This window comes from Grammomys surdaster, unplaced genomic scaffold (genome assembly GCF_004785775.1).
Source record: "Grammomys surdaster isolate TR1022 unplaced genomic scaffold, NIH_TR_1.0 100, whole genome shotgun sequence".
Taxonomy (NCBI): domain Eukaryota; kingdom Metazoa; phylum Chordata; class Mammalia; order Rodentia; family Muridae; genus Grammomys; species Grammomys surdaster.
This window is the reverse complement of record NW_021604579.1, coordinates 581,044-608,673: the sequence shown is the minus strand read 5'-3', so window position 1 is coordinate 608,673 and position 27,630 is coordinate 581,044. Positions and strand designations below refer to the sequence as shown.

The 27,630-nt window shown below is 40.3% G+C and overlaps 1 protein-coding gene across 1 annotated transcript in view; it reads right to left on the bottom strand.

Moving 5' to 3' along the window:
• Window positions 1-3,795: 3,795 nt before the first annotated feature.
• The window catches only part of Rlf (rearranged L-myc fusion), a 61,868-nt gene continuing 38,033 nt past the window's right edge, over window positions 3,796-27,630 (bottom strand). The window contains exons 6-8 of the mRNA XM_028787812.1: window positions 17,233-17,369; window positions 12,827-12,968; window positions 3,796-8,936 (exon numbers count right to left, since the gene is read on the bottom strand). Coding sequence (XP_028643645.1) covers window positions 4,260-8,936; window positions 12,827-12,968; window positions 17,233-17,369 — 4,956 coding nt within the window. The 3' untranslated portion in view covers window positions 3,796-4,259. The remainder of the gene's footprint in view (window positions 8,937-12,826; window positions 12,969-17,232; window positions 17,370-27,630) is intronic.

Below are 27,630 nucleotides of genomic sequence, written 5' to 3'. Positions count from 1 at the left end.
TGTGTGTGTAGGTATGTATGTACACATGTGAGTTGTTGGGGCTTGTTTTGCTTCATCTCTCTCTCTCTCTCTGTGTACACACGTGTAATTCTTTACCCTTTTTTTTTTCTTTTTTTCCTTCTCCCTGGCCTTCAAAAAGTTCAGAGTTTAGACAGATCCTCTTCCTAAAAGTTCAAATAGTTCAGATAGAGCCTCTTCCTGGTCACAGGGATTACTGGTCCCAGTGAATCTAGGCTTATTCTTTTAGAAACAAGTCTGAGTGATCCAAATTACTGACTCTATGGCCCCCAAAGAATTTTCTTAGCTGACCAAACCATCTCGGTGGCCTCCATCGATTGCTGACTCTATGCCAACCTCAGTTTACTCTGGATGTCAAAGCTGGACTTTGATACTAAACTATGGAATCAACCTAAGGATCCACCAATGGATGAACAGATAAAAAGTATGTGGCATATATACAAAATGGTGTAGTTTAAAAACACGCATTTGTAGCAAGATGGATTGGAGATTAAGTGAAATATGCCAGATTCAAATTGATAAAACACATTTCCTCTCATATGTAGAATCTATTTTTTTTTTTTGTTTTTTTGAGACAAGTTTTCTCTGTGTAGCCCTGGCTGTCCTGGAACTCACTCTGTAGCCCAGGCTGGCCTCGGACTCAGAAATCCGCCTGCCTGTGCCTTCCAAGTGCTGGGATTAAAGGCGTGTGCCACCACCGCCCGGCCGTAGAGTCTATATTTTAAAAGGCATTAGCTTGGCTGAGTGAGTGTGGTAGTACATGCCATTAATCTTAGCACCTGAGAGGCAGAGGCCAGCTTGGTCTACACAGAAAGTTCCAGGCCAGTGAAGGCTGCACAGTGAGACGTTTGTCAAAAGGAGAAAGGAAAAAGGACAAAACCAAAAACCAGCTGTAAACTAGGCACACGCAATCCTAGCACATTTAGGATGTGGAAGAGGATTAACAGTTTAAAGTCATTCTCAACTACTTAAAGATTTAGGGACTTAAGAGGCCAGTCTGGGACACATGAAACCACTCTCCTGGCCCTCTTCCCTCAAAAGAAACAAACATTAGCTAGTCATGGTGGCACATGACTGTAATCCTTGCACTTGGGAGGCTAAGGAAGGAAGATGTCACATTCAAAGCCAATCTAGGCTTCACAGTAAGGTCTTGTTTCAAAACAAACAAGAGAGTCCCATTATTTTGTAAATTAATATGTATAAATAAAAGCTACCCAAAAACATGAACTGAAGGGAACTCTGACAACTGCAACTTGTAATCTTATCTGGGTCAAGTGCTCTGGCTTGTACTTGAGCTGTCAAACGGGCTCTGAAACGAGGGTTCGATTCTACTCTTCTGGGGTGTTTGTAGTTGAATGTATAGTTGTTTTAAAAGAGCAACCTTCTCTCCTGGACTAAACAACCTTAATATGAAGATGGTTTTATCTTGTTTTTTTTTTTTTTTTTTGTTTTTTTGAGACAGGGTCTCTCTGTGTAGCCTGGCTGTCCTGGAACTCACTCTGTAGACCAGGCTGGCCTCGAACTCAGAAATCCGCCTGCCTGTGCCTCCCAAGTGCTGGGATTAAAGGAGTGTGACACCACCACCCGGCTATGCCTGGAATTTTAAAAATGACTTTTTACTTTATGTGCTGTGCCTTGTCTGCATGTTTATCTGTGTGAAGGTGTCAGATCCCCTAGGACTGACACTTACAGACAGGTAAGATGTCATGTGGGTGCTGAGAATTGAATCCAGGTCTTCTGGGAGAGCAGCCAGTGCTCTTAACTGTTGAACCACCTCTCCAGTCATGAGTCCTGGAATTTTAAATACACATACCAAATGGCCTCAAATTTGTGCCAGTTTTGTAGGTACTGGAATTCCAGGTGTGACAGGGTTGAGAACCACACCAATTGTTACTCTCAGATCACAGGCCTCACAAGGTGCTCACTCAGGCTTCCTCACTGAGGTCGCCAAAGGCTGGACTCCAAGGGAGCAGCAGGGGTATCAGTCTAAGTTGTTCAACCTAAGCACCAGAGAGTGACGTACTTGTAAAGAACTTAACTCAAAGCTGGGCATAATGTATACCTGTAACTAGAGCTTTAGGAAAGTCGAGGTAGGATTTAAGTTTGGGGCATCCTAGGCTACCCAGAGTGTGTCTTAAAACTAAATATGCATCAACAACCTCATATGAAAATTTGTCATCTACTGGAATCTGTACCAAGGAAGAACCTGAGTTTGTGGAGAGTATCTTAAGACTGTCAGGGTGAGAAGCAGAATGGTGTCCAAAACAGTTAACTTCATAATGGGAAGGGGTTGAGAAGTAACCCCAGGAAAGAAAAGGAGATACAGGTATTATTTACTAGATAATTAAAGAGGCTGAAAACACCCCAAGGCCAGAGCGACACTAGTATATTCTAAGAATATAATACTGACCTTGGCATAAAGGGATATACCTGTAATCAGTTTTAAGGCTGAGGCAGGATTTGTTTGAAGCTAGCTTGAGCTACACAGAGCTTGTCTAGTTTAGTCAAATGGCTGGGAATGTGGTTCAGATGGTACAGCATTTGCCAAGCTAGCACAAAACAACACTGCATAAACTGGATGAGGGACAAGTCTCTACCAGCACTTGGGAGGTAGGGGTAGGGTGGGGGGTGGGAGGCAGGGAGATCAAAGTTTGAGGCTAATCAACTTAGTGAGTTGACTTGGAGCACATGTGGTAAATTTGGTTCTAGCACTCAGGAGCACAAGGCAGATAGTCTGAACCTGCAGAATAAAGTGAAAGCAACCATCTCCACAAACAAAACCCCATATTGGCTTGTCATCAGATGTCCCTCAACACACACACACACACACACACACACACACACACACACACACCCCACACAAAACCAGACTCGCCATGAAACTGTCTTCTTCCCAAATACCCTTTTGTATTTCCTCCTTAGTTGGCCATGTTTTCCTTGCTCTAAGTTCCAACAGTCCTATCTCCTTACCTACCTTAATAAGGATAAAAATTATTTATGTTCATACACCATGGTAAATGTACTATGGTCAGGACAACCTTCAGGAGTCAGTTTGTCCGGTCTGGCTGCAAGCCCTTTACCTGCTGACCATCTTACTAGTTGCTCCTTATTTATCCTGGCTTCATCCTTCTCTGTACTGGAACTGCCAGCACAGACCATCACCAAGTTTGCCTCAACTATTTAAACTTGTTTTTATGTTTTGCCAGCACACATGTATGTGCACATGTCTGTCTGGTGACAGCAGAAGCCAGAAAAGGTTGTCAGAGCCCAGGAAATTACTAAGTTATTAGTAGCCATTTGGGTGCTTATAGGCCCTCTGTAAGATCAACGCGTGCTTTGTCTGCTGAGCTTCCTAGTACCTATCTCCTAGCCACTCAGAGATCCAGTCCTTCGGAGGCTCTCAGCTATGTATAAAGTACCAGCTCCGCCTCTGCAGAAATCCCATCCCTTTCACTGCCGGCATATGACATCATCTGTAGCTTCCAGGGAACCTCCTTCAGAACCTGCAAATGCACTTCATGTTCGGCCTGATACACCCTCTCCTGTCTTTGCAGTCAACTTTTGGGAGCTATCCTGGATCTTAAGGCAATAACTCAAATCTCAGGATTTTCTTACCACAAAAAATTTTAAGACAAGGGTCATCAAAAAAAAAAAAAATCATGTGAAGGGTTTAGTTAGCAGAAAATCACTGGAGTACAATACGAGACACACTCCAGAAAATACAAGTGCAACTGCAGAGTGCACGTGGTATGAAAACTCATTATGAGTAAACAAGAAGTGGGTGAAAAATTGTAATTTATTGAAACTCAACTCAAAAAATATAAGATGCTGTAGTGTACAATATATTACACAAAGCACCCTTGGGTGCACATTCAAGTCAAGTAAGAACTTCCTACCCTTTCCCTAGCCCTCCCACCCTGGGACTTTTAATATATGTTCCATATACAATCATGCACTTAATTGGAAAAAGGAAGCCCCAGTATATTTTGATGTATTAATTAGCACCAAACAAGAGTACAGTTCCATTTTTTAATAAACAAACAAACAAAAACCCCAATCAATAAACCAACTGGAGAGCTACTGGACACCGCCAATACTGCTGACACAGATATTGTACATTCATGTAAATACACAGCCTATCCTATCCTAAGCAAGTGTGGCTGATTCCCAGCCTTTGTTCACGTTAGCAAGTGTCCCCATATTGCAGTGCTGGAGCTAGGTGCTTCAAAAACAACAGCGATTCAGGAACTTCCTACACAAAGCTCATCTGTCTTCTTAGTTGGAAACAAGTCTAAGATTGGTGTAGAGAACTTAGATCTTTCAAGGACAACCACAGGCCGAAGATAATGAAGCTGTTTTAAGGCAAGCTCTCCACAGTCTGTTAATGCTTTGTCCAGCACAACCCTCAGGTTTTCCAAGGAAGGAACTGCTGTTGCTTCAGCTACTACTAATGGTGGGATTGCAGTCAGGGTCTCTGAAACTGGAGGGTCACTGGAAGAATGAGGTATGTCAACTTGAGGGTCGCTGTCATTCACAATGCTATCTGCCACAACATTCCCTGTCAAGTCATTACTGGGCTGAGAGGAATTATTCAATGTTAAGTGCTCTGAAGGCTCCCAGTCATCAAAATCATCATCCTTCTCTTCACTTTCCTGAATAAATTTCAGAAAGGAAGACTCAAATCCCATAGGTTTGTAAGTCTTCAGATCAAATGACCTGGGCTGAGAATGCTTTCTAATGTTCTCCTTTGGGACCTGGGTTGCATTCTTTACAGTGTTTTCTTGCCCTGAACTATGCTGCCCAGGTTCTTCTTTGATCCTTGGTAATGGTAGCTGGAAGTCTGTGAAATAAGTACCACTTTCTGTCCCACTGGGATTAGGCACGGGGCTTTCTATCTTACAGGGAGGAGACTGAACTATATTACATTGTTCCAAAGAAGCGGTTTCTGAAGAATGGTTGCATTTCAAAGTTCCCCTGTAGAGCAGACTGTGTGTGTCAAAAACTGGGCTTCTTTCTGAACACCCTTTCTGACCACCATCTTGTTGAGCTGGGCTAGTGGAATCAGTGTTTGGGAGGGGTACACTGCTGTCTCCTGGGGGTCGGTTCTCAGTGCTCACCGATTCACAGCTAGTATTTTCCTCTTTCTTTACACAGGGCTCTACTTCTGAAGGGGGCTCGTCTTTAATTTTGGTACCATACTTAACACAAACCACAAGGTTCTCTAACTGCTGCTCTAAATAGGCACTATTCATTTGATGGGTACGTTTGTAATGCCTCACAATGCTGCTTTCCAGCTTCACCACAGACAAGCATCCCTGAACCATGCATGGGTACTGTGTGTGCTCAGAATGCTCAACACACATATGGATCGCTTCTGCTCTTGTTTTAAAGCTAATTGGAGCTTTTTTATCTTTGAGTAAGCCACATTTTTTAGCTTTAGTATTAAATGGCCTTTTGACGGTCTGCTGTTCCTGTCCCTGTGTCTGTCCCTGTGTCTGCCCCTGTGTCTGTGTCAGTCCCTGTGTCTGAGTTGTCTGACAAACCTTTTCACTCCTTAGAAGCCGCTCATTTGCTACTTTCTGGCTGCTGAACAGGCTGTCATAATAGTCTTTATGTCGGTAATAGACATGCTGGAAGTAATTACTTCGATGGCTGAAAATCTGGCCACAGCCATTAAGAGTACAATGGATTTCATAATCCGAATGGATTTCTCCTTCAATATTATGCTGTTCCAACAGGTGGTGCTTCAACTTACTGAATGAATAAAAAACAGCAGGGCACTGAGGCTGGTTACAAGAAAACCTCGCTGCAGACTCCGTCTCAGAAAGCACTTTAGACTCTTCAATGTGGTCTAGGTTATGAGAGTCACTGCAGTGCTTAGCCAGGGCCTTGGAGCATAGGAAGCGCTTGTTACAGTCCTTATATTTGCAAGCAAATAGCTTTTTACATTTTACAAGTTCCCTTTTGGTTCTTGCTTTGTCCTTCTCTAAGCATAGCTGCTCTTTGTTGTACTGATGTACAGTTCTGTAATGGCGAATCAGGCCTTTTAGATTGGTAAATGAAGAGTTGCAAGTTTTGTGGATACAATGGAATGGTTTGTGGTACTTATTCAAAATATAGCACAGATTTCCTTTAGCAACAGTCCGCCTGCTTCCTCTCCCTTCTTTCCCCTCTCCCTCTTCTCTATGGCTACCTATTGGTGATGAGATACCAGAGATCTTACTTTCTGTTTCCTCACAAGAAGACTCCAAGTCTGTTTCTGAGCTGCATTCGTCTTTTTTAGAATGACATTGAGTGGTCTCTGAATTACTGTTGGGATCAAGTTCTGCAGAGCAGTCACCTTTCAGTCTGTCTACTGAGCACGGCCCTTCATGATCACATTTTTCACTGTCTAACAGTCTGTGAGTTGCCCTGTCACTGCCAATTTGATGTTTGTTTTTATAATGAATCCTAAGGTGTGTTTTTCTTGTAAATGACCTTTGGCAGATGTGACACTGGAATGGGGAATACCGGTGCTGAAACATGGTTAACTGAAGAACCTTCTCTTTTGAATAGTTATGCTTTTTAAGATAATGCATTAGCAAAGCCTCTCTGGTCACAAATTCATATTTGCATCCTTGAAGCTCACAGAAGAAAGGCTTTGCTGCCAACTGTGCAAGGTACTGACTTGGCATATTTTCGTCCTGATTCTGAAGATTAAGGTCTGAAATGGAAGATGGGGCTGACTGAAGAGACTTAGCACCACTAGATGGGCATCCCTGCAATGACCCTGAGAAAGAGCCATGTGCTATTGAGTTCTTCAAGCTTAAATGTTTCAAACGTAACAGAAGTTCCAACATTGTATCCTCTGTACATGGCCTTTTAGAAGCACAAATGGAAGGTTCAGGGGAATAACCTCGATGTTCTCGCTTGCATTTATTGTGGATACTGTTATCAGGACCTTCATCTGGGGAGTCACTGTTTGTATCAGAGCTGGGTTTAGGTTCTGCATCAAACTTGTCAGCTTCATTATGCTTGTCATCCAGGCACGTAAAGAGGTCTTTTGCCTTTATCTTTCTCGGCTTGCAGTGGTATGGATGCACCTTCCGCAGATGCTTCTGCATCCCTCTTGCGTTTTTGTAGGTGGAGCCACAGCCATCAAAACCACAAGTGAATTTAGTCCCATCAAAACAAACAGCTACATTGGAGCACTTGTCTTTTAAACTGGAGGGAACAAAGACTTTCTCATGAGACAGTAACAGGTCCTGCATGGTTTCAGAGTGGTCCAGTGAGTCAATTAATTCCTCAGTTATTGATGTGGAAGAGCTGTGACTTAACTGATCACTAGAATTGCTGTCACTGTTGTCCTTCAGGGTTTCTGTAGTGTCTATGTGAGCACCAGCTGACCCTGGACAGAAAAGATGATCTTCAGGAGAATGGGACTTATCAGTTTGGTCAAGCAGATGGGACTGGTCCACACAATCTTGCTTCCCACCTGCTACAGGTTCCTCAAGTTTCACTGATTTCTTTAATTCTCCATCTGGACTTTCAACATTATGCATGGAGAGGTGGTTCTGGTATTCAATTTTAGAATAATAGAACTTTTTACAGCCAAGGACATTGCATGTGTAGGATGCATCCCTGAAGTGCTGTGCTTCATGGTGGTAAAGCTGGCCCAAATCACTGAACACAATATTGCAGCCATTCAACTCACATTTGTAGCGGAGGTCATCATGCTTCTGCTTGTGGTTAAGGAGTTCATTCACTGACCCAAACCTTGCATAGCAATCTATAGAGACACACATATAAGGCTGAGGACCACAATGTACCTGCTCATGCTCTCGTAGGTGAAAAGCGGACATGAAATGTCTCCGGCAATAAGTACACTTCTCTCTTCTATTTTTCATATCCAAGTAGTGCTTGGCATTTTCATCATTATTTTGGTGTTCAGCTTTAAGATGCACACTTAAGTATTTAAACTGTTTGAACACACGGGAACAGTCTGTCCCAGGACACGGGTACAAGTCTCTGTCTTGCAGGCGGCGGTCTTCTAACTTGCTAAATGTGACATATTCATGAGACTCTCCCCTGGCTTGTTCACTCAATGATGGATTTTGTTCTAGACTTCCAGTAGGACTCTTGGGATAAATACCCCCTTGAGAGCTTTTCAACAGTAATTTTTTTCTAGAACGGTGGCTTCTGCTTGGTGGCATTTTAACATGTTCCATTACGTGAGGAACAAATAGCTCTTTTCTCTTGAATTTTTTAATACAAACTGGACAGGTATATATTCCATCTTCCATATGCATCTTGGAATGATGGAGAATCCTGGCCTCTATACATTCCCGCTTACACAACAAACAGAAAAACTTATACTGAAGCCACCTCTGGTACCTTTCAGAGGAACCAATGGGTTTTTTGTCTCTTTTCTCCTTATTCTGATCTGCTAGACTTCTTCTGTATTGTTTATCTTCTTTACCTTCATCATAGTCACTGAGAAATGACTCTAAGACATCTGTATCATTAATAGACATTTCATAGCCACTTAGGTCATCATCAGAATCAGAGGCTTCTTGTCCCAGGAGTTGGTGGCAGTGTCGCTTCAAAGTTTTCCAGTCCCAAAATTCAGGATCAAAGGGCCAGTGGGCTTTTAAAGCTAGTAAGAGCTCACATCTCAGGGAATTTGGAACTGGTGCATTTTCTTCATCAAATTTTTGATCTGGCTGCAAATACAGTTCTTCCAGCATATTGAATCCATCCAAACTGGGTTCAATTAAGAATTCTGTAAGCTGACAGGCTCGTCTGACTTCCAAATCTTCTGGTAAAAGACAGGAAATTGTTTTACAGACTGAAGCTTTCATTTCCTCATCATCACTTGATCGGAGTTGAAGAGCTCTGACACACAGTAAAATTGACACCCCAATGCCAGCATCTTGTGCCTGTAAGCAAAGGAGGAAGGAAAAGTCAAGTCTTTTTATGCACAAAGGATTACATTAACTTCTGTTGCTAAGATAGTTTAACTTCTCATACTGGGTGGTGGTGGTGCACACCTTTAATATCAACACTTGGGAGGCAGAGGCAGTATGATCTCTGAGTTTGAGGCCAGCTTGGTCTCTAGATCAAGTTCCAGGACAGCCAGGGCTGCACAGAGAAACCCTGTCTCTACTGCTCTTCAATCGCCCCTTAACTTCTCAAATTTTCAGAGTTCTTAGCACATGTTTATAATTCGAGCAGTTGGGAAGTTGAGGCAGGAGGAGTACAATAGTGACCAGTTAGGGCTAAACAGAGTTGGGGACTAGTCTGAACTATATTAGTAAAACCATGTTTCAAAAATAAACAGGGCCAGCGAGACAGCCCAGTAGATAAAGGCTATTATGAGTTATCTTATTATAACTGTAATATTCTTCAGTATGCTTTTCTGTTTACTGTGTAAGCAGGAATGCACAGAGGCTAGATTCTTACCAAAGATGCACATGAAAGATGGAACATATATCTTCCCAGTTTGTACTGATGAAGTCAAGGGAACAGAACTATTTGTTCCATGAGTAACGGAGCATGTTAAATGCTACCAAGCACTAGAGCCCACTCTAACTTTTAATGACTTAACAACTAAAAACGTAGTACCACCAACTAAATAACCCTTTGGGTTCTTAAACCTCATCTTAAATCCCTTTTTCCCCTTCAGGCAAGTGGATATAGATATAGACCTTGAATGAAGGCCCTTCCCCCAAATACTGGGATCAGCACACCCAGAGCCACATTTAGATTCTTCTTGTCTCAACATACAAAGGACTGAATTAGACTGTAATTAGGAACGACAAAATGTATTTACGGTTTCTGCAGTTACACAGCATCATATATTGTTCCAGTTGCTTTGGGACAGGGTCTTGATGTGTGGTGTGCCACTAGCACTGTTGATGGTATTGTATACTTAAGTAGTTCTTACCTTTCAATGAAATGACTCCTGAGCCAAATATATATACAAATATAAATAAATGCACATGAGTCCAAAGGATTATGGGACAAAAGCTCAATAAAAGATAAAAGAATGGTAGTATGTTAGGTAAAATGGACAGAGTTTAAACCTAGGTATTAACAGACACTTGTAATCCCAGCACTGAAAAGGCTGAGGTGGGAAGATACAAGCAATCACATAAAGAAAGTAGAGGAAGAGGAACACAGGTATACAAGTGCTTATACAGGTGGATTTAAGGAACTTTGTGTATAAAAACCATCTGTTTTTCACAGTTCCAACACTAGTAACTGACCCTTCTCCAATTTCTCCCGAAAGAATTGTTTTGTACATCAGTCAAAGGTATAATAAAATCTGTTTTCCACAGAGGAAGACAAATTAGACAAGCTCTCTAAAATAACTTCCTGGAAAGTAGTTAAAACCCACAAAAAGGTATGGCCACAAAACCCAAAGATTATAGTATATATGTCTTATGGAGAGGCTGAAGTGAGATGTGACACAGCCAAGAGGACCGTGTGGTAGAATGAGCAGTGTCAACAGCAACAGTTAGAGTCAGACTTTGGTACAAGCTCTCAACTCCTCCAAGCCTCATACTCTTTCCTTCTTTCTACTTTTTTTTTTGAAACAGAGTTTCTTTGTACTGTTGGCTGTCCTGGAACTCATGATGGAGATCAGGCTGACCTTGAACTCAGAGATCTGCCTACCTCCTGAGTGCTAGATTTACAGGCATGTGCTACCACCATGCTTCACTTTTGTTTGGGACTGGGGGAATGAACATGCTTGCCATGATTACTAATCATGTAGGAATTCAGATGATAGCCTCGGGCCATATCAAAGTACAAGTATCTTGATTACAGAGTCTTGCTCACTGTAATCCCAGTCTTTGGTTAGCTGAGTAAAATTTGTTAGAGCAGCTAACTTGAACCTCTGATACCTGCATTCTGCCTCACAAGCACTGCAGTTACAGACAGGTATGTGTTGCTTCATTTTTAAACAGTTACAAAGTCATCCATAACAATGAAACCTATCTTAGCCTCTCTTGCAGCTGGATGACCCACATGCATGTGCCGATACCTAGGTGAATAAAATGTATCATGGTGTTGTCTGTCCTTCTATCTCTTTTCTCCTGCTCTCTAAATGGACAGACATATCATAGTCAAGGTTGGAAAAGTTAGGTTGCAGAGCCTAAGACTTTGAATTGGTATGAAGTCATGTGTGCTTTCTATATGTGAACTCTCTAACTGACATGGTCTGTGTCCATTTTAATTTATATTATATTTCTTTATATATAAAAAAGAACTTTCTGTGCACACTCCCATGATCTGAGTTAAGAAATCTTAATTTTAATGAGTTTACAACTTAATTCCCTTTCAATTACCACTTCAAATTCTTCTGTCCTTTAGGGGGACATCATGTGAGGACTAGGCAGAGAGATAGCCCATACCCACATCTGAGAGTTCTGGTGCTACAGGTATGCGGTAAACTCCTCAGCCTGTACAAAAACAACAACACCACCTCCCACCCCAAAGCCACCCACAAACAAAACAAAACAGCCCTTCCCCTTCTCTAATGTCTAGCAGCTTCCCCACTGTTCTGTGTTCTTAAAGATCTGTAGATTCTAAATTAAACCCCAGTATCTATCACTGGTGGCTCATGTATATAATTTTTGTTTCAGGAAAGCCAACAGCAAAATTGCTTTGAGTCTGAAGCTAGCTTGGACTATATATCAAGATCTTGTTTTAAAACAAAACAAAACAAAACAAACAAATAAACTCATAAAAACCCCCAACCAAATCCACCTAAATAGGGCTGAAGAGATGGCTCAATGGTTAAGAGCATTGGCTGCTCTTTGAGGACTGGCTTTGATTCCCAGCATCCACATGGTGGCTCTGAACCATCTGAAAATTCCAGTTCCAGGGGATCCAACACCCAGCTCTGGCAGAAGGCATGCATGTGATACAAATATGGCGCAAAACACCCATAATTGTAAACTAGTAATTTTTCTAAGCCCCATTTAAGAAAAAAAAAAAAAAAGCCAACAACAACAACAACAACAACAACAACAAAACAACCCATGTCTTCTTGATTGGCATTCAGCTTTACAGAATCTCTTCCTCTCAAATATGGACTGAATGTGATATCAAAAGGGATTTCACAAACAAAGGTCTCCATTCCATTGACCTTACATTAACTATACTACCCAGATTGGTTCTCTAAATTTAGGTCTAGACAGGACCAGTAAGATGGCTCAGTAGGTAAGAATGCACGCTGTCAAAACTGACAACTGAAGGAGCCACACAGTGAAAGGGAAAACAATTTACTCTGATCTTTACATAAAATTTGGCGTGTGCTCACACAGACAGACAGAAATAAATGTTTTGCTTTGTTTTGGAAGAGACATGAATCTAGTTTAAGAAGTCTAGGTCAGAAGCTGGGGAGATGGGTGACTCTGGTTAAGAGCACACACTACTCAGTTTTTCAGAGGACCTGGGTTTAATTTCCAGCACCCACATGGCAAGTCCCACAAATCCATTTCTCATCCTAGAATGACAGTGAGACAGGGAGAGGGAGTCAGCTCAAAGTTAATTTTAAAACCAAGAAGCCAGGCATGGTAGTACACTTTTGGAAACCAGCACCGAGGAGGAGGCAGGAGGACCTGGCATTTGATTGTATCCTGGACTACATGAGATAGTGTCTCAAAAACCCCCACACGCCGGATCAAGCCTGTGGCTCCTGGGAGGTCAGTGTGCACATCAGTTAGGCAGGTCCAACTTCACAATTTTAAATTCTCTTTATCCAACAAGGATTCTCTGAGAAACTGCCACAAAATCAATATGGAAAGCATAAATTACTCACTTCAGTCTGTATGACTCTAATCAGGCAAAATAAATGCTGTTGTGTTTTAGCTATGACACCAAACTGTCGACAGCGCTCCAAAAATGTCTCCAAAGATGGGTCGATTCTTCTTTGCAGTTTACTCCAAAAGAGAGTCAGCTCCCTGTGAAGAAAAAATGGCTGTATTAAGTACTTCAACTTGTGTTTGCTGTCCCACTTGACCACTTTTTTTTTTTGAGTCAATGAAAGTAAGCTGACAATACACACAACAGAAACCAAATGAAAAGCTATCTATATCCTCCCCTAAATCAGGCAACATCATCCATCCTGAAAGTTCTGATTTCCCTCCTTATCTGTGTAAAGCTAAAAACCAACTACTTCTTTTATGATACCATTAAACTTCTTTTCTTGGATTCCTCCTTGTTCTAAAAGGTTTAATTTTTGGATTAGTCTACTTATATTGAACGAATTAAACCCTCTTCTAATGAGCTGGCCAAGTACCAAGGAAATCTGTGCAGCCTGTCAACCTGATAGCCCTACTAAACCTGTGTTACTGAATGTTTAAGTAAAATGGTCTACAAAGTGACTTCCAGGACAGCCAGGGCTATGTAGCTAGACACTGCCCTCAAATCAATGAATGAATGAATAATAAAGAGTATCTTTCAAAATATACATATGTGAAAGCTGGGAACATAGTTTAGTGGTATAATACTTGCTTACTATGTGCAAGACCCCTCAGTTCGTGTGTGTGTGTGTGTGAAATCTACTAAATAAAGCCAATTACAAGTCATTATGAAGATTAAAGAATATGTAATGTAAATATCCAAAATTTACTATCTAAAGCCAGACATGGTGGTATATCTGTAATCCTGGTAATTCCAGAGGCTGAATTAGAAGTATTGTTATCAGTTCAAGACCAGGCTGGGCTATATACTGAGTAAGAGGCCAGCTGAAATGCACAGCAAGATCCAGTCTTAAAAACAAGACAAAAACCACAAAAACCCTAAATAAAAAACTTCATTAGGGCTGGAGAGATAGTTAAATAACTAAAAGCTCTTGTTACTTTTGCAGAGGAACAGACTTCCGTTTCAGCATCCACGTCTAGAAATGAACAATAGTTTGTAACTCCAGCTTCAGGAGGACCTTACATCTTCTACTGGTCTCTGTATGCATGTACATACACATGAGCACACATGAACACAGACAGATACACACAGATACAGACATGCTTGCCCACACAGGTGCGCTTGCTCACTGGTTTGAAAAGATGGCTCAGCCATTAAAAGTATTTGTTGCTCTTGTAGAGACAAAGTTTGGACGCCAGTGCCCAAACCAGGAGGCTCACAACTGCTTATAACTTCAACTAAAAGAATCTGATGCCCTCTCGAGGACTGTGAGGGCACCCCACAACAAAAATGTCACTTCAACTTTGTTTTTTGAAATGGGTTCTTTGAGTCAAGTTCATGGCACACCCTTTCCCTCAGATTCCTAAATTCTCAAGACAAGCCTGAGCCGCAGCAACTCCTGTCTTGAAACACTTTTCTAAACAAGAGCCATCGATTCCCTCTATCATAAACACACAAAAGTCCCCAGCATAAAACTAAACTCACTTCAACAGTATTTCTGTGATTAAGCCTTTCTTAGTTAAATTTATTGTTATGTGTGATTATTTTTGACTCCAACATCTAGACCCACCCCACAAAAAGGAGGAAAGAGTTTTTGTCTGTCTCTTTTTAAAATTAAGATTCTATTTCACTTTGAAAGAAGCTTTTTAACAAAGTGTTAAGTGACTAAGATTTTCTTTCTTTCTTTCTTTTTTTTTTTTTCCAAGGGGAAAAAGGAAATCCCCATTAATCCCTTCCTGCTTCCTGGGAACAGCATTAATCCTAGAGACAGCTACAGGTTCCTGTGAATGGTGGCTGAGTAAAACGAAAAGGGGGAGAAGACCATTATAAAAGAAAAGTTGTGTCTGGAACACTAAAAAATTGTGGGAGGAGGCTGGGGAGCTGGTTTAGTGTGTAAAGTGCTTGCTGTACAAGAATGAGGACTTAGATTTGGATCCCCAGCACACATGTAAAAGGCTGGGTGTGGTAAACACTAGAATCCCAGCACTGGGATGCTGGAAACAAGAGGATCCCTGGAAGCTTACTGGCCAGCCCAGTCAGCCTAATGAAAAGTTCTGGGTTTACTGAGAGGAAGCAGGGAAAAAAAGGTGGAAGACAATTGACCTCTGCTCTCTAAGCACATGTACTCATGAACATACAACACAAGTAAGAAAAAAGGTCAGAAGCTGGGTGTGAGGGTGATGTCTTACATCTGCATTTGGGAGGCAGGCCTTATATTTGGGACCAGCTTGGGCTACAGATAAGATCCTATCCCAAATAATCAAAGGGGGAAAACAAACAAGAAATAAAAGTGTGGGTGTGTTTTTGAAAATACTTAGAACCTTGGGTCATACAAACACGAGGACCTGACTTGAATTCCCTGAACTCATGTAAAGACAGATACAGAAGTATATGAATCTGTAGTTCTGGAGCTTCTGTTCCAAGATGCCAGGAAGAGACAGAATTTTTTAAAGTTCCCAGGCCAGCTAGCCTTGCATATGTAGCAGCAAAAAACAAAGAGACCCTGTCTCAAATTGAGTAAAAGGTGAAAATCTGTGCTCAAGATGGTCCTCTAATCTCCACAGACCTGACAAAGCCAATGGCTATGCATACAGAAGTGTCTCCTTATCTCTCTCACCACAGAATCTATGTTTTATATATGGTTTTATTAACTAACTTTTGAAGTCAAAGTTATACCCAGGCATAATGGCGAGAGACAGAGGCAGTAGGATCTGTGAATTTGAGGTCAGCTGGAGAACAGCCAGGGCTATGTTGAGAGATTCTGTCTCAAAAGTCTAGATACAGCTAGCAGGTGTTTTTATTATTGAATACGAAATATATTTAACCATACAAAGAAAAATTTAGGTTTGTTATTAATCTACTTGCTAAAGCTAGAATTTCTAATCTCCAGATTCCTGGTGGAAAAAAATTGATTTTACTTGACGTAATGATAAAACATCTCATTGCTATTTAACAATTTGTTTTATTTACATTATTCACTCTGGCAAAATGCCTACAATGATTATTAAGACCTGGGGTCCTTATTCCACTGTCTTTTTGCTTACAGGACACACATGCAATGTCATGGACTCAGTGGCAGATTATAACCTGCATCTTAGTCTGTGTTATGTGGCTGTGGCCCACAGCAGCTCTTCTCTGAGTGAAGCCCTAGGCTAGGTTACTGGAACCAGGAGAGAGTTCAAGGTCAGCTGGGGCTATGGAGACACTAGTTAAAAAAAAAACAAAACAAAAAAAAACAAAAAAAAACAAAAACTGTTTTGTTTTCTGGAAGGAAAGCACTCAAGTAAGAAGAATATATAACTTTATAACTTCGATCTTGAGACTAAGAAATCATAATATTTTTCTATCATGATTCTACTGCCTCATTCTGTAGTGTATGATGGGGTGAGGTAATTTACAGCATATAAATACTTCTATCTATATAAATGGTAGACAAAAAATAAAGTGGAAAGTGAAAACCTATACTCAGGATTGTCTTCTAATCTCCACAAGTATGACATGGCTAATGGCAACACCTATGCACTCATGGGTCACACATACCCTTCCCACCCTAAGGAAACTATACAAATAGATAAAGGAGCCCAATCAAGGCCCAAGTACATAAAAGGCCTTTACTAGATTTTCTAAAAAAAGAAAAAAAAAAAGAAAAAAAAGAAAAGAAAAGCCAAAGCTCTCCTCAGGCTGGCACCTTTCTCAGCTGCTGCAGCACAGTATTTTCATCACTAACGACACGTTCACTGACAAATATTTCCTGCCTATCAAGTTTATCTAATAGATCTAATACATTTAGAATTTAGAGTCTATGGACATATTTGTTTCTGTTTTTTAGTAACTAAGCATTCTACAGGCATACATAAAGAAAAATAAATAAAAAACAATGTGATGTCATCCACAAGGTACTGAGGTTGCAAATCAAATAGGCAAGCAAAGGGACTTTCCTTTGTAATGCAAATTTTAGCTAGACTAATCTGATTATTTTCATTAATGGGTTTCTAAATCAAGCAAGTTACAACCAGAATATATTAATAAATGTTAGAGGGAATAACCTTCCTTTCCGTTCCATATTGGCATAATGGTAATGCTGCTTCAAGAAAGAAGACATCTGTGGGAGTCATGAGATAACATCCACAGGACAAGCAGAGAAACCTTTCCTTTTCTACATTATACTAATGGCATTTTTATTTAAATGACTTTATTAGTAATCAAGATTTTATTTACATTCTAAGATTTATATCTAACACAGACCCTAAATCCCATGGTATATACTAACAAACAAAGTATATACAAAGTAAGTGTACTTACCAAGAACAATACACACTGGCCGTTTGGAGCTGCTGGGTAAGGTAAGTTGTACAAAGAACAAACGCTGTGTTATCCTGACCCTCAGATTCCAGATTACATATGATGTCTAGTATTTCCTTGCAGTCCACCTTTGCGATCTATCAAAAAAAATGAGATAACTAAGTTAAAAGGAAAATGGTAAATTTTCTTTAGTAAAGTCTATTATGTGAAAAGGAAACTTTTCTGTAACGCTTTCTTTTTTAGCTCAGACTTTGTCCTAAATCTCACATGGCCATCAAGCCCCAGGTATTTCCCCATCTCTTCCCTTTTCAATGGTGGATTACAGGAGCGTGCCACTATGCTTATTTTATTTTTAAAATGGGTTCTGGGTATTAAACTCTGGTTTTCATTCTTGTATAGCAAGCACGTTATTGACTCAGTTGTTTCTACAACCTTCTTTTTAAAGCTTATTTATTTTTGATATAGGGACTGCTCTGTGGTTCAGGCCATCCTGGAATTTACTATAAAGCCCAGGCTAACTTGAACTCACAGCAATTCTAATCCTTCAGTTTCCCAAATGCTGGGATTATCTGCATAAACCGGCTAGCTGGATTCTTGAAAATTATGTTTGACTCTGCAGTGGCCCCTCCAGTCCAATGAGATATCAATCAAAGTATCAGCACTAACCCATGAAAGTGAGACTCGAAGTCAAGTCCAAGCCTGGGCGTGGTGTGGTGTGGTGTGGTGTGGTGCATGCCTCTAATCTCAGCACCTGTGGGCATGGGGAGTGGGGAGGCAGAGGCAGGTGGATCTCTGTGAGTTCAAGACCAGCCTGGGCTACACAGAGAAACTTTGTTTCAAACAAACAAAAACAAAAGTCAAAGAACCCCAAAGCATACAAAACAAAAAACAACAGAAAAGTCCAAACTCTTATCAAACTCTAGGAAAATGCCTCTTCAGAACTGTTTAGGGTTGTGGTAGCCTGACCCTCTAGCAGACATGAAGCCCTGGGTTAAAAACCATTTTAAAAGAACTCTACTTTAGGAGTAAAACACTTAAATATTTAAGTCTTAAATTCTTCACGACCTTTCTAACTTTGTGTATTTTCTTGAGTTTACTTAATTCCCCATATGACCATATGGAAAAAATAATAAGTATTAAGATTCTAATTTTAAAGCCATGAGTGGTGGCTCATGCCTTTAATCTGATCAGATGGCTCTCTGTTGTTTAACAAAATCTCAATCTAAAGCTACACCTAGAATTTCTATGCTCCTGTTTACTTTTCTACTCCCAAACTGAATTCCCACTGGGTCCTGTTTAAATGTATTTGCTCTGTTTATCATTTATACTTAGTGACTGTGTCAATTCCCAACAGAGTTAGTTAGACTGGTGAGTAAATTAGATCCTGTTTATATTTTCTTGTCTCCATCAAGAGAAGAAATAAGTATTTGTTATTGTGCCTACCAGCTGTAAGAGTCAGGAAATATGTAGTTCATTCATTCACATTCAAACCAAATAGTTTCTACTATTAAGTACCCCACTACTGAAGCACAAAGCAGCCAGACAGGAAAGAATCAAGAGTGAGTGTGCACTTGAAGACTCAAAAATCCATTCATATAAAACGGTGGAATGAGAGAATGGACTTCCACAAGTTGTCCTCTTACCTCCTCACACTTATGTACCATGCAACAACATGATGGGTTCATGTGTGCATGTGCATGCTTGCTTGCATGTGCACGCACACACACTCATAAATAAATAATAAATGTAATCTAATAAATTTTAGTTAGGGACTAGAAAGATAGCTCAGTGGTTAAGAGCACTCGCTACTCTTCCAGAAGACTCAAGTTAGATTCCCAAAGCCCAGATGGTGGGTGGCTCACAGTCATCAGTAACTCCAGTTTCAGAGTATTTGAGACTCTCATCTGACCTTCACAGGCACTGGCATGCATGTGGTGCACATACATGCAGTTAGGCACAGCTCTAATACACATTAAAATAAAAATAACAAACAAAACCCAACCTCCAAAGCTAAAAGATATTTTAGTTAGTATCAATGACTTCTCATTCAACTCTATACAAACTTTCAACAAAGAACTCCAAATTCCAAGGTATTCTGTTTTTTAGTTCCCTCGTTCCTAATTTGTCTAACTATGCACTGGCAATGAATTCTGGCTTTCACATGACCCAGTCAATTAATCTTAATTGTATGTGTTTGGCAAAATGGTCCCCAGCAGAGGTTTCTCATTACACACACCCATTACTAGGATACCCACAGGTGCTGACATACAAAGAACTTGTATTCCCAGCTGTTCCTCGGGTTAATTTAACTCCTCTCCTGAAAGCTGAAATAGAGTAAAAACTATGCTATATTAGAACATGTGCTGATTAAAACACCGATTAATGAACATGTAGCAAATCACCAGTAGTTTTCCAAAGTAAGGGTTCTTTATAATTCTATTGTTAACTAGATGAAATCAGTGCTTCTTTTAAAATAATTTTTGTGTGCTACGTGTCTTTGTACTAATAAATCTAACAAATTAGTTCAAATTACAAGAACTATTTAAAATTACACTTATATTTGCCTAACATGTATGAAGCCCCTAGGTTCAGTTTTCAACACTGATGAGGGGCAGGGGTGACACTGCTTGTCACTTTCTACCCAATGGAAATAAATGGCACAGAAGAAAGATAGCCAAGGAGCCAGCTGAACTGCCTCTTAGTCAGACTTTAGACTATCATTAGCATAATACATGCAGGGCTTTGGGAACATTACTGTATCGGCATCGCTGGTGAGTACGGAGAGTATAGAGGACTGGTATGGAGACTGTCATTTCATGGTGGTAACACTGAAAATTTTTAGTATCATAAGAGTTGATAAACGTTTGGCAAAAGGGACAGAAGAAAGTACTTTCAGCCTTTACCAAATAGTTTCTGCTATTAAGTACCCCACTACTGTAGCACAAAAGCAGCCAGAGACAGGAAAGAGCCAAGAGTGAGTGTGCACCCAAGAACTCAAAAAACAGATACAGGTGGGCATGCTGGTGTATGCCTATAGTAACCTCATTACGTGGGAGGCTGAGAAGAGGACTAAGGGTTTGAAGAAAGTCTAGATTACAAAGAATGTTCAATGTTACCCGAGGTGAACAAAGAACAAAACAAACAGAAAACAGGTACAGCCATATGTCATAGAATGTTTCAACCAGACAGTATATAGGATAGCCTCTGCTACACAGCCTATGTGAGTAGTAGGTTAATGTGATCCAGACTGTGTAACAGCACTACAGTGCTGGCACCAAGACGAGACTGCCTCATGAGACATTTTCCAGATGTGTGTCTGCCAATCTGGATATGCTGTGGAGCAGCAGTAGCAGAGCCATTTTCCATAGAGGTTCCCTGCAAACTCAGCAACTTCATAAATGAACCAACTAAGTAACTTCATGAAAAACCCTGCTTACTTACTTAGTTGTTTAACTGACTTAGCATAGCAGTACTGGGCAAGTACTATTATCAGAGTTATAACTTAGCTCCTTAATCTGTTATTAATAAACCCAGAAAGATCATGGATAAAACAAAGCTGACAGCTACATGTATAATCTTCAACACATGCACAGCCCAAGGTTCAACTGCAGCACCACTGAAACAACAACAAGCACCCATAAGCTGACTGGCTTCCCTGGTTCTCTACTCCCTCCTCTGGGGGGGTCTCTCTATGAAGGCTACATTGGCCTCCAACTCCGAGGGCTAGAATTATAGGTGCGTACTATCATATATTATTATTCTGAGTATCTTGAAGCCATATACTATTCTGCTTATTGTCCCTATTTCTGCCCTATCAGCGAATGCTGTTGTTTCTCACAATCTCTTGTCCTAACCCTAATACACTATTCTTGAAATCAAATTCCCCAAAATATCATACCTTATCACCTTGAAAGCTGAGTCTGAAGTGTATCCAATCTAAGCTCTAATACAATTGTTTTGGAAGACCTCCTTTCCCCAAGCCAACAGATCTTATGTTTTACAAGATCTTAACTCGCATGCTCTGGCTCATACAAGGTGTTCACTAGTAAGTTACTAAAAGCACAAGTTATTTTCTATGTCTTACTATAAGTCAGTTGTCCCTCACACATTCTATCCATCTAACCTTACTTCAAGGTTCAACTTGGGCACCAGCTTCTCCACAAGGGCTTTTAAATGGTATTTACACAGATAGTTTCCATAACTATTTCTGTGCTGAACACAGCAGCAGCTTAGTATTACTGAGCACTTTTCTTTCTATAATTGTTTCTAGCAAATAATGGTATATGAACTCTGTATTTGCCAATGTCCAATACAATGACAGAATTAAAGTAGGTACAACTCCACAGTGATCCTGACAGTCAGATTGGAGGGCTTCATAGTTCATCTCTTCATTGAGGATACAGAAGACCATGCCTCAACATGAGCAGGTCCTGACAAACCTCCAAAGCACATCTAAAACAAGTGTGCAAGCTACTATCAAGTTGTTGAGATGCCTTCTAGGAACAAAGCAGAAGAGTAATTGGTGAGGCGCTGTCATGGAAGAGGAGGCAGAAGACTATGAGAGCCAGAGGATGGGAAGTGTTATGAACGGCTGTCTTCTGGCTGCTACAGTCGAGAACACATAGCAGCTATGGCCATTTACAAAAACTGTACACAAAATATAAAATTTTAAAAACATGAAAGTAGTAAGAGAACTAGCTGGGGAGAAGGACCCTGTAGGAGTAGGTGAGGGCATGAGAGAGAGTAATGTAGAGAGACACCATCACAATGAGTACAAGTACTCACCTTTGAAACTGACAAAAGGAAACGCTAAATAAACAGAGAAAGATGTACCGTGACTACAGTTATCATAAGAAACCTAAGGTGGAGCTGGGCAGTGGTGGAGCACACCTTTAATCCCAGCACTTGGGAGGCAGAGGCAGGCGGATTTCTGAGTTTGAGGCCAGCCTGGTCTACAGAGTGAGTTCCAGGACAGCCAGGGCTACACAGAGAAACCCTGTCTCGAAAAACCAAAAAAAAAAAAAAAGAAAGAAAGGAAATCCTGGGTATTTATATGCTTTACCACATCCCTTGCCCTCGTGGACAAGCGTGGACAAGCAGGGGAACACAGCTGAAGGCACTTTGTCACGTGGCTGGCAGCCATGGATACTACGTGCACCTTGCAGCTGGGGGCACTAAACAGCAAAACAAGATATGTAAGAAAAACAAGATGTTTATCAGAGTGTGCTCAGCTGTTGTGGGCTATTGAAAATGAGTCTCTTGTCAGGGTATATGGCCTGAGATGGCTGCTTTTAGCCACCCCCAACAGTGTAGTAAATTTTAAAATTCAAGACTAATATAGATAAATCATGGTTCCCTCTAGTAACAATGTATAAATTTTAATTGAATAAATAATGCCATTTATATTAGCATTAAAACTATAAAGTATTTAGGGAAAAGTTTGATAAAATACGTAAGTATTGAGTGTAATTTATTACTTTTTTGGAAGAAATGAAAAGAGAATGGCATACATCATTGTCATTTTTATTATTGAAACATCAACATTTATTATTTTTATTTTCCTGTGTTCATATTTATTACCTCATTTAATCTCACAATTGTCCAACAGACTATTTGCATTTCTGTTTGAGAGTTTCCAAAGTCTCTATGTTTCAGTAGGTCAAATAACTTGTCTCCAAATAAAAGCCATTGATCTTAATCTGAATCCCATATGATTCCAACCTCACATGCCTACTTTTCTGATAACAACAGAGATTCTTGGCAGGGCTGTCCATTTTTAAATTTCATTTTTAAGTCAGATCAACACAGGGAGATAAATGTCAACTTCCCTAATTATTTAAGAAATCTATTTATTAAGAGATAAAGGTTTGTTTGTTGTTTGAAGTTTGTTTGTTTTTAAATTCACATAACAACATATCAGAATAGCACCCATGGCCAAAATTCTGTAATATTTCAAAAGTTTCAGAGGGCTATTCACATAGACCATAACATGAATGGTGCTTCCAAAACTTGTATAATAAAATAGGATACATATGATTAAAAAAAAAAGTAGGTACAAATTAAAAGAAAAGTTATTATAGGATGAGGAGGAAATCAAATCTAAAGTTAGACTTTTTGTTGTTACTTCTGAATTTTGCTCACAAAGTCTCAAGTACCAAAATTAATGGCTGTTTCTTAATTTATGTTTTTTGAACACAAAATATTGCAGTTGGTATAAAGTCAGTATCTGAACTTTAGCAGACACAACAACCAATCAAGCAACCAAGCAGCCAACCAGACAAACATATGCTTTAAAAATGTGAATTAACTCATGAGGCCAATTATGTCTATGTATACATACGACAGTGCTCTCCTTCCCCCGTCTTCCTAAGACAAGCCTTAAACCTGAACCTTTCCATCTTGTCTTCTCAACTGCTTCTCTCTAGTACTGCAAGTCAGATCCAAAGAATTCATATTATAGAGTCTATATTTGTTCAGTGTCTATGGTGTGTCAAGAATTGATTCTCTTTTTAAAAAATGTGCATTTGCCATAAAGGCCAGAAAACAACTTTGGGTATCAACCTCATGAACATTATCAACCTTGAGTCTCTCAATGCCTGCTAACTCACTAGTTAGCTTAGAGTGGCTGGCCATGTACACACATACACACAAATACACATAAATAAAAATAAATCTTTCGGGGCTGGAGAGATGGCTCAGCGGTTAAGAGCACCGACTGCTCTTCCAGAGGTCCTGAGTTCAATTCCCAGCAACCACATGGTGGCTCACAACCATTTGTAATGAGATCTGATGCCCTCTTCTGGTGTGTCTGAAGAGAGCAATGGTGTATTCGTATACATAAAACAAATAAATAAATCTTAAAAAAAAAAAAATAAATCTTTTGCCGGGCAGTGGTGGCGCATGCCTTTAATCCGAGCACTTGGGAGACAGAGGCAGGTGGATTTCTGAGTTCGAGGTCAGCCTGGTCTACAGAGTGAGTTCCAGGACAGCCAGGGCTACACAGAGAAACCCTGTCTCGAAAAACCAAAAAAAAAAAAAAAATAAATAAAAATTGGGGGTTGGGGGATGCCTATAATACACAGCACAGGATGGACAAATGTTAAGCAAATGCTCTCTGTAATTATATTTAAGGTTGCAGTGGGAAGTATGAAAAGACAGATAGTGTGAAATAGTTCACCTTTGATTTCTTTATGACCACAATACTTAATTAAAGAAATGTTAAGAGTCACTGAGACAATCTCAATTTTGGAAAACTACATTCAGATGTTCACATCACCGAATAGCTGTCTCATCTCTGCATGATATCTGGACACTGTCTAGGTCCACATCTCAAAACAAGGATGACCAACACTATTCACATACTATGCACCACCAGACAATCCCCCCAAATACAAGTACTCTCAAATTTTAATGTTACAGGTTCCACTCTTCCCACTAGGATACCACTACTGAAACATGATAAAAGGTATGTAAAAGCTTAAAAACAAAACAAACAAACAAAAAGCCAAGGAAGTCAGTAGGCAGGTAAAGGTGAACGGGAGTCGGGATGGGAGGACAAGCTTCTGGAGTCAGTCCAGTAGGAAGTACCCTAGACGGCAACAACACAGCTGACAAGCTTCTCAGAACAGGGAGGTTATGAGGTGAGCCAGAATCAAACCACTTCACTTCAAGTAACTATGGACCTAAACACTGGTCTAGGATTCAAATACACAGAAGCTGGCTTTGTAACACTGTATTATAGCAGATAGTTATTGAAAACAGAGTAGAAGAGGAAATATGGAGCACTATTCTATCTGTAATTTCTTTGTATGTGCCTATGTATGTGTGTGCACGTATGTGTGTAGTGTAGCATGGACTGTAGAGGTCAGAAGACAACATTTAGAAGTTGGTTCTCTCCTTCCATCACTTGAGATCCAAAGATGAAATGTCAGTGCCTCTGCCCACTAGCCATCCATCTAAGCAGTCTCTAGGGTATTGCTTTACATTGATGAAGGCCTCTTTGATAAGAAAGGTACTATGAGACAATAGAGTAGTCATGCAGAGTGACTTGCAAGCACAAACCTCTATGACAAGAACACACTTGGCTTGCTCTTAAACCTTAACGACAAGGTAGCTGAAGAACAGCGACCACTAAGTTGTGCAAGATAGTTAGAAAAACAGACATTGGTCACAGCAAATAGAATGAATGCATCTAGATTTAACCTGAGAAAAACAGAAAATTATTGGAGGGTTGTGGGTAGTAAATGGCCTGACCTAAACACTAAAGGGATTTTTCTGGCTACTTCAAGAGAATAAAATGTAGAAGCCATCAGTGAGACTACACACAAAAGTTCAGAGAGGCTTCTGTATTTATCCTGACATCTCCAATTCCCTACATATTATCTGAAATGAACTATCAGATATATATATCATCAAGGATAATGTACTATTAGTGTATCATTCCAATTACATGGGGTCTCATGTATACCAAGCTGTCTTTAAACCTACTGTAGACAAGAGAATGCCCTTGAACTTATCTTTCTACCTCAGCCTCACCCTAGTGATGGGATTATAGGTTTGCACCACCATGGCTGGTTTAGATTGTATTGAGTATTGGACCAAGGGCTTCATGCCTGCTATGTGAGCATGCTAAAAGCTAAGCTTCAGTCCTATCACCTTATTATTTTCAATCCTGTACTTCTAATAGTATACAGCAAACGCAGATTTGAATTCCAGCATCATATTAAGGTAGCCAACATATTTTAATTGAAATCCCTCTTTATCAACAAAAAGGAAGTTTGTCAGAGATATGAAACTAAATGTGATAAAGCACAGAATATGCCTAGTCTACAAGGAGCTATGTATTCACTAATCCTTCCACTTCTGACGTGGAGAACATAGCTGAAAGGCAACTGACTTCACTCATTGGTTTATTTTTAGTTGCACTGAGGATCAGTCCTGAGGCCTTGCTCAATACTAGGTAAATATTTAACACTGAGCTACACTCCCTCTCTTTTCTGATTTCATTTGAAAGCAAGCTCAAGCCAGGCTATGGTGACGTATTCTGCAATCCCCTCATTAGGGATGCAGAGGCAGGAGTTTGGGAATTGGTGGTCAGCATGAGCTTAGTCTAAGACCAGCCTGGGCAATAATAATACCCTGTATCAAAACTTAAACCAAACTAAAGCTCAGAAAATCATAAAGGCAATCAGGGTCCTAATAGTAACATCAGAAACTTAGTTAATGGGGTACTGCCAACATTTAACCAAGGGAAATAAAAGTCAAATGGAGAAGGAACAATCACTGAAGAGCTAGGAAGTCAAAGTGTGTGAGACCTTAAAAAGTCAAGTGAAAAGTCAAGAAGACAGATTGGTAAGAAAGAGCCTTAAGTCAACACTGATTCATTCAGTGATGTGACTGTGGGTCAAATGTCATATTATAATGTCAGTCAGGGATAGGAATGGTAGCCCATCCCTTTAATTTCGTGTACTGGGGAGGCAGAGGACAGCCAGGGGCTACATAGAGACCCTGTTTCAAAAAAAAAAAAGCAAGAAGCTACAGCCAGATGCGCTAGCAGGAGAGTCACAAGTCGAAGGTGACGGGAATATAGCTCAGTTGGTAGAGTGTTTGCCTAGCATATATGAAGCTCTGCCTTTGATTTCCATCAGTACTAAATAAAACTGAGATTGGTGTCGCATACCTGTGATCTTAGCACTCTAGTGGTGGCCCAGGAGTTCAAGGCCAACCCAGGCTACATAAGACTCAGCTGGGGATGGGGGTGGAAAGAATAAGAAGGAATATCAATGTCCTGAGAGGAGAAAAATATTTCACAGTAAATTCACATTGAAATTTAACTCAGTGAGTAGGCCAGGACAAGAAATTTGAGTCACTGTAAGAGGGAGGATGTGCTAAAGATCTAATAGAATGAAGGCCTATCAGTTATCCTCTAGGACAGCAAGAGTGAATGAGAGATCTGTTATACCAGTGAAGAGGAACTGTCTACTTCCAATAACAAAAGAGGTGCGCACACATAGAACCAAGGAGGTGAGCAGGCATTCAGGAACCAAGTACCTCAGTTTCTACAGAACAGGGAGAGGCGCATCAACAACAGGTTTCAGAGATTTCCTGCGATGGTGGGTAGTAAGTGGACTAAAGAAATGCATATAGTGCAACTGATTTAAAAATAACTTAGTTGGTAAGCTTTGCTTAACCTGTCTGCCCTGTGGATACAGGTAAATACAACAGAGTAGATAAAGATTTGAAGTAGTCAGAAAGATACAATTAAGGACAAGAATAACAGAGGATCCGAGGAGTATTCGCCATACAATGTGACTGAGTAGGGAGAGACATGGGAATACGATGATGAGGAGGCAGGGTGGGAAAGGCACAGGAACAATGGATCCTGACTGGTGCTGGAAT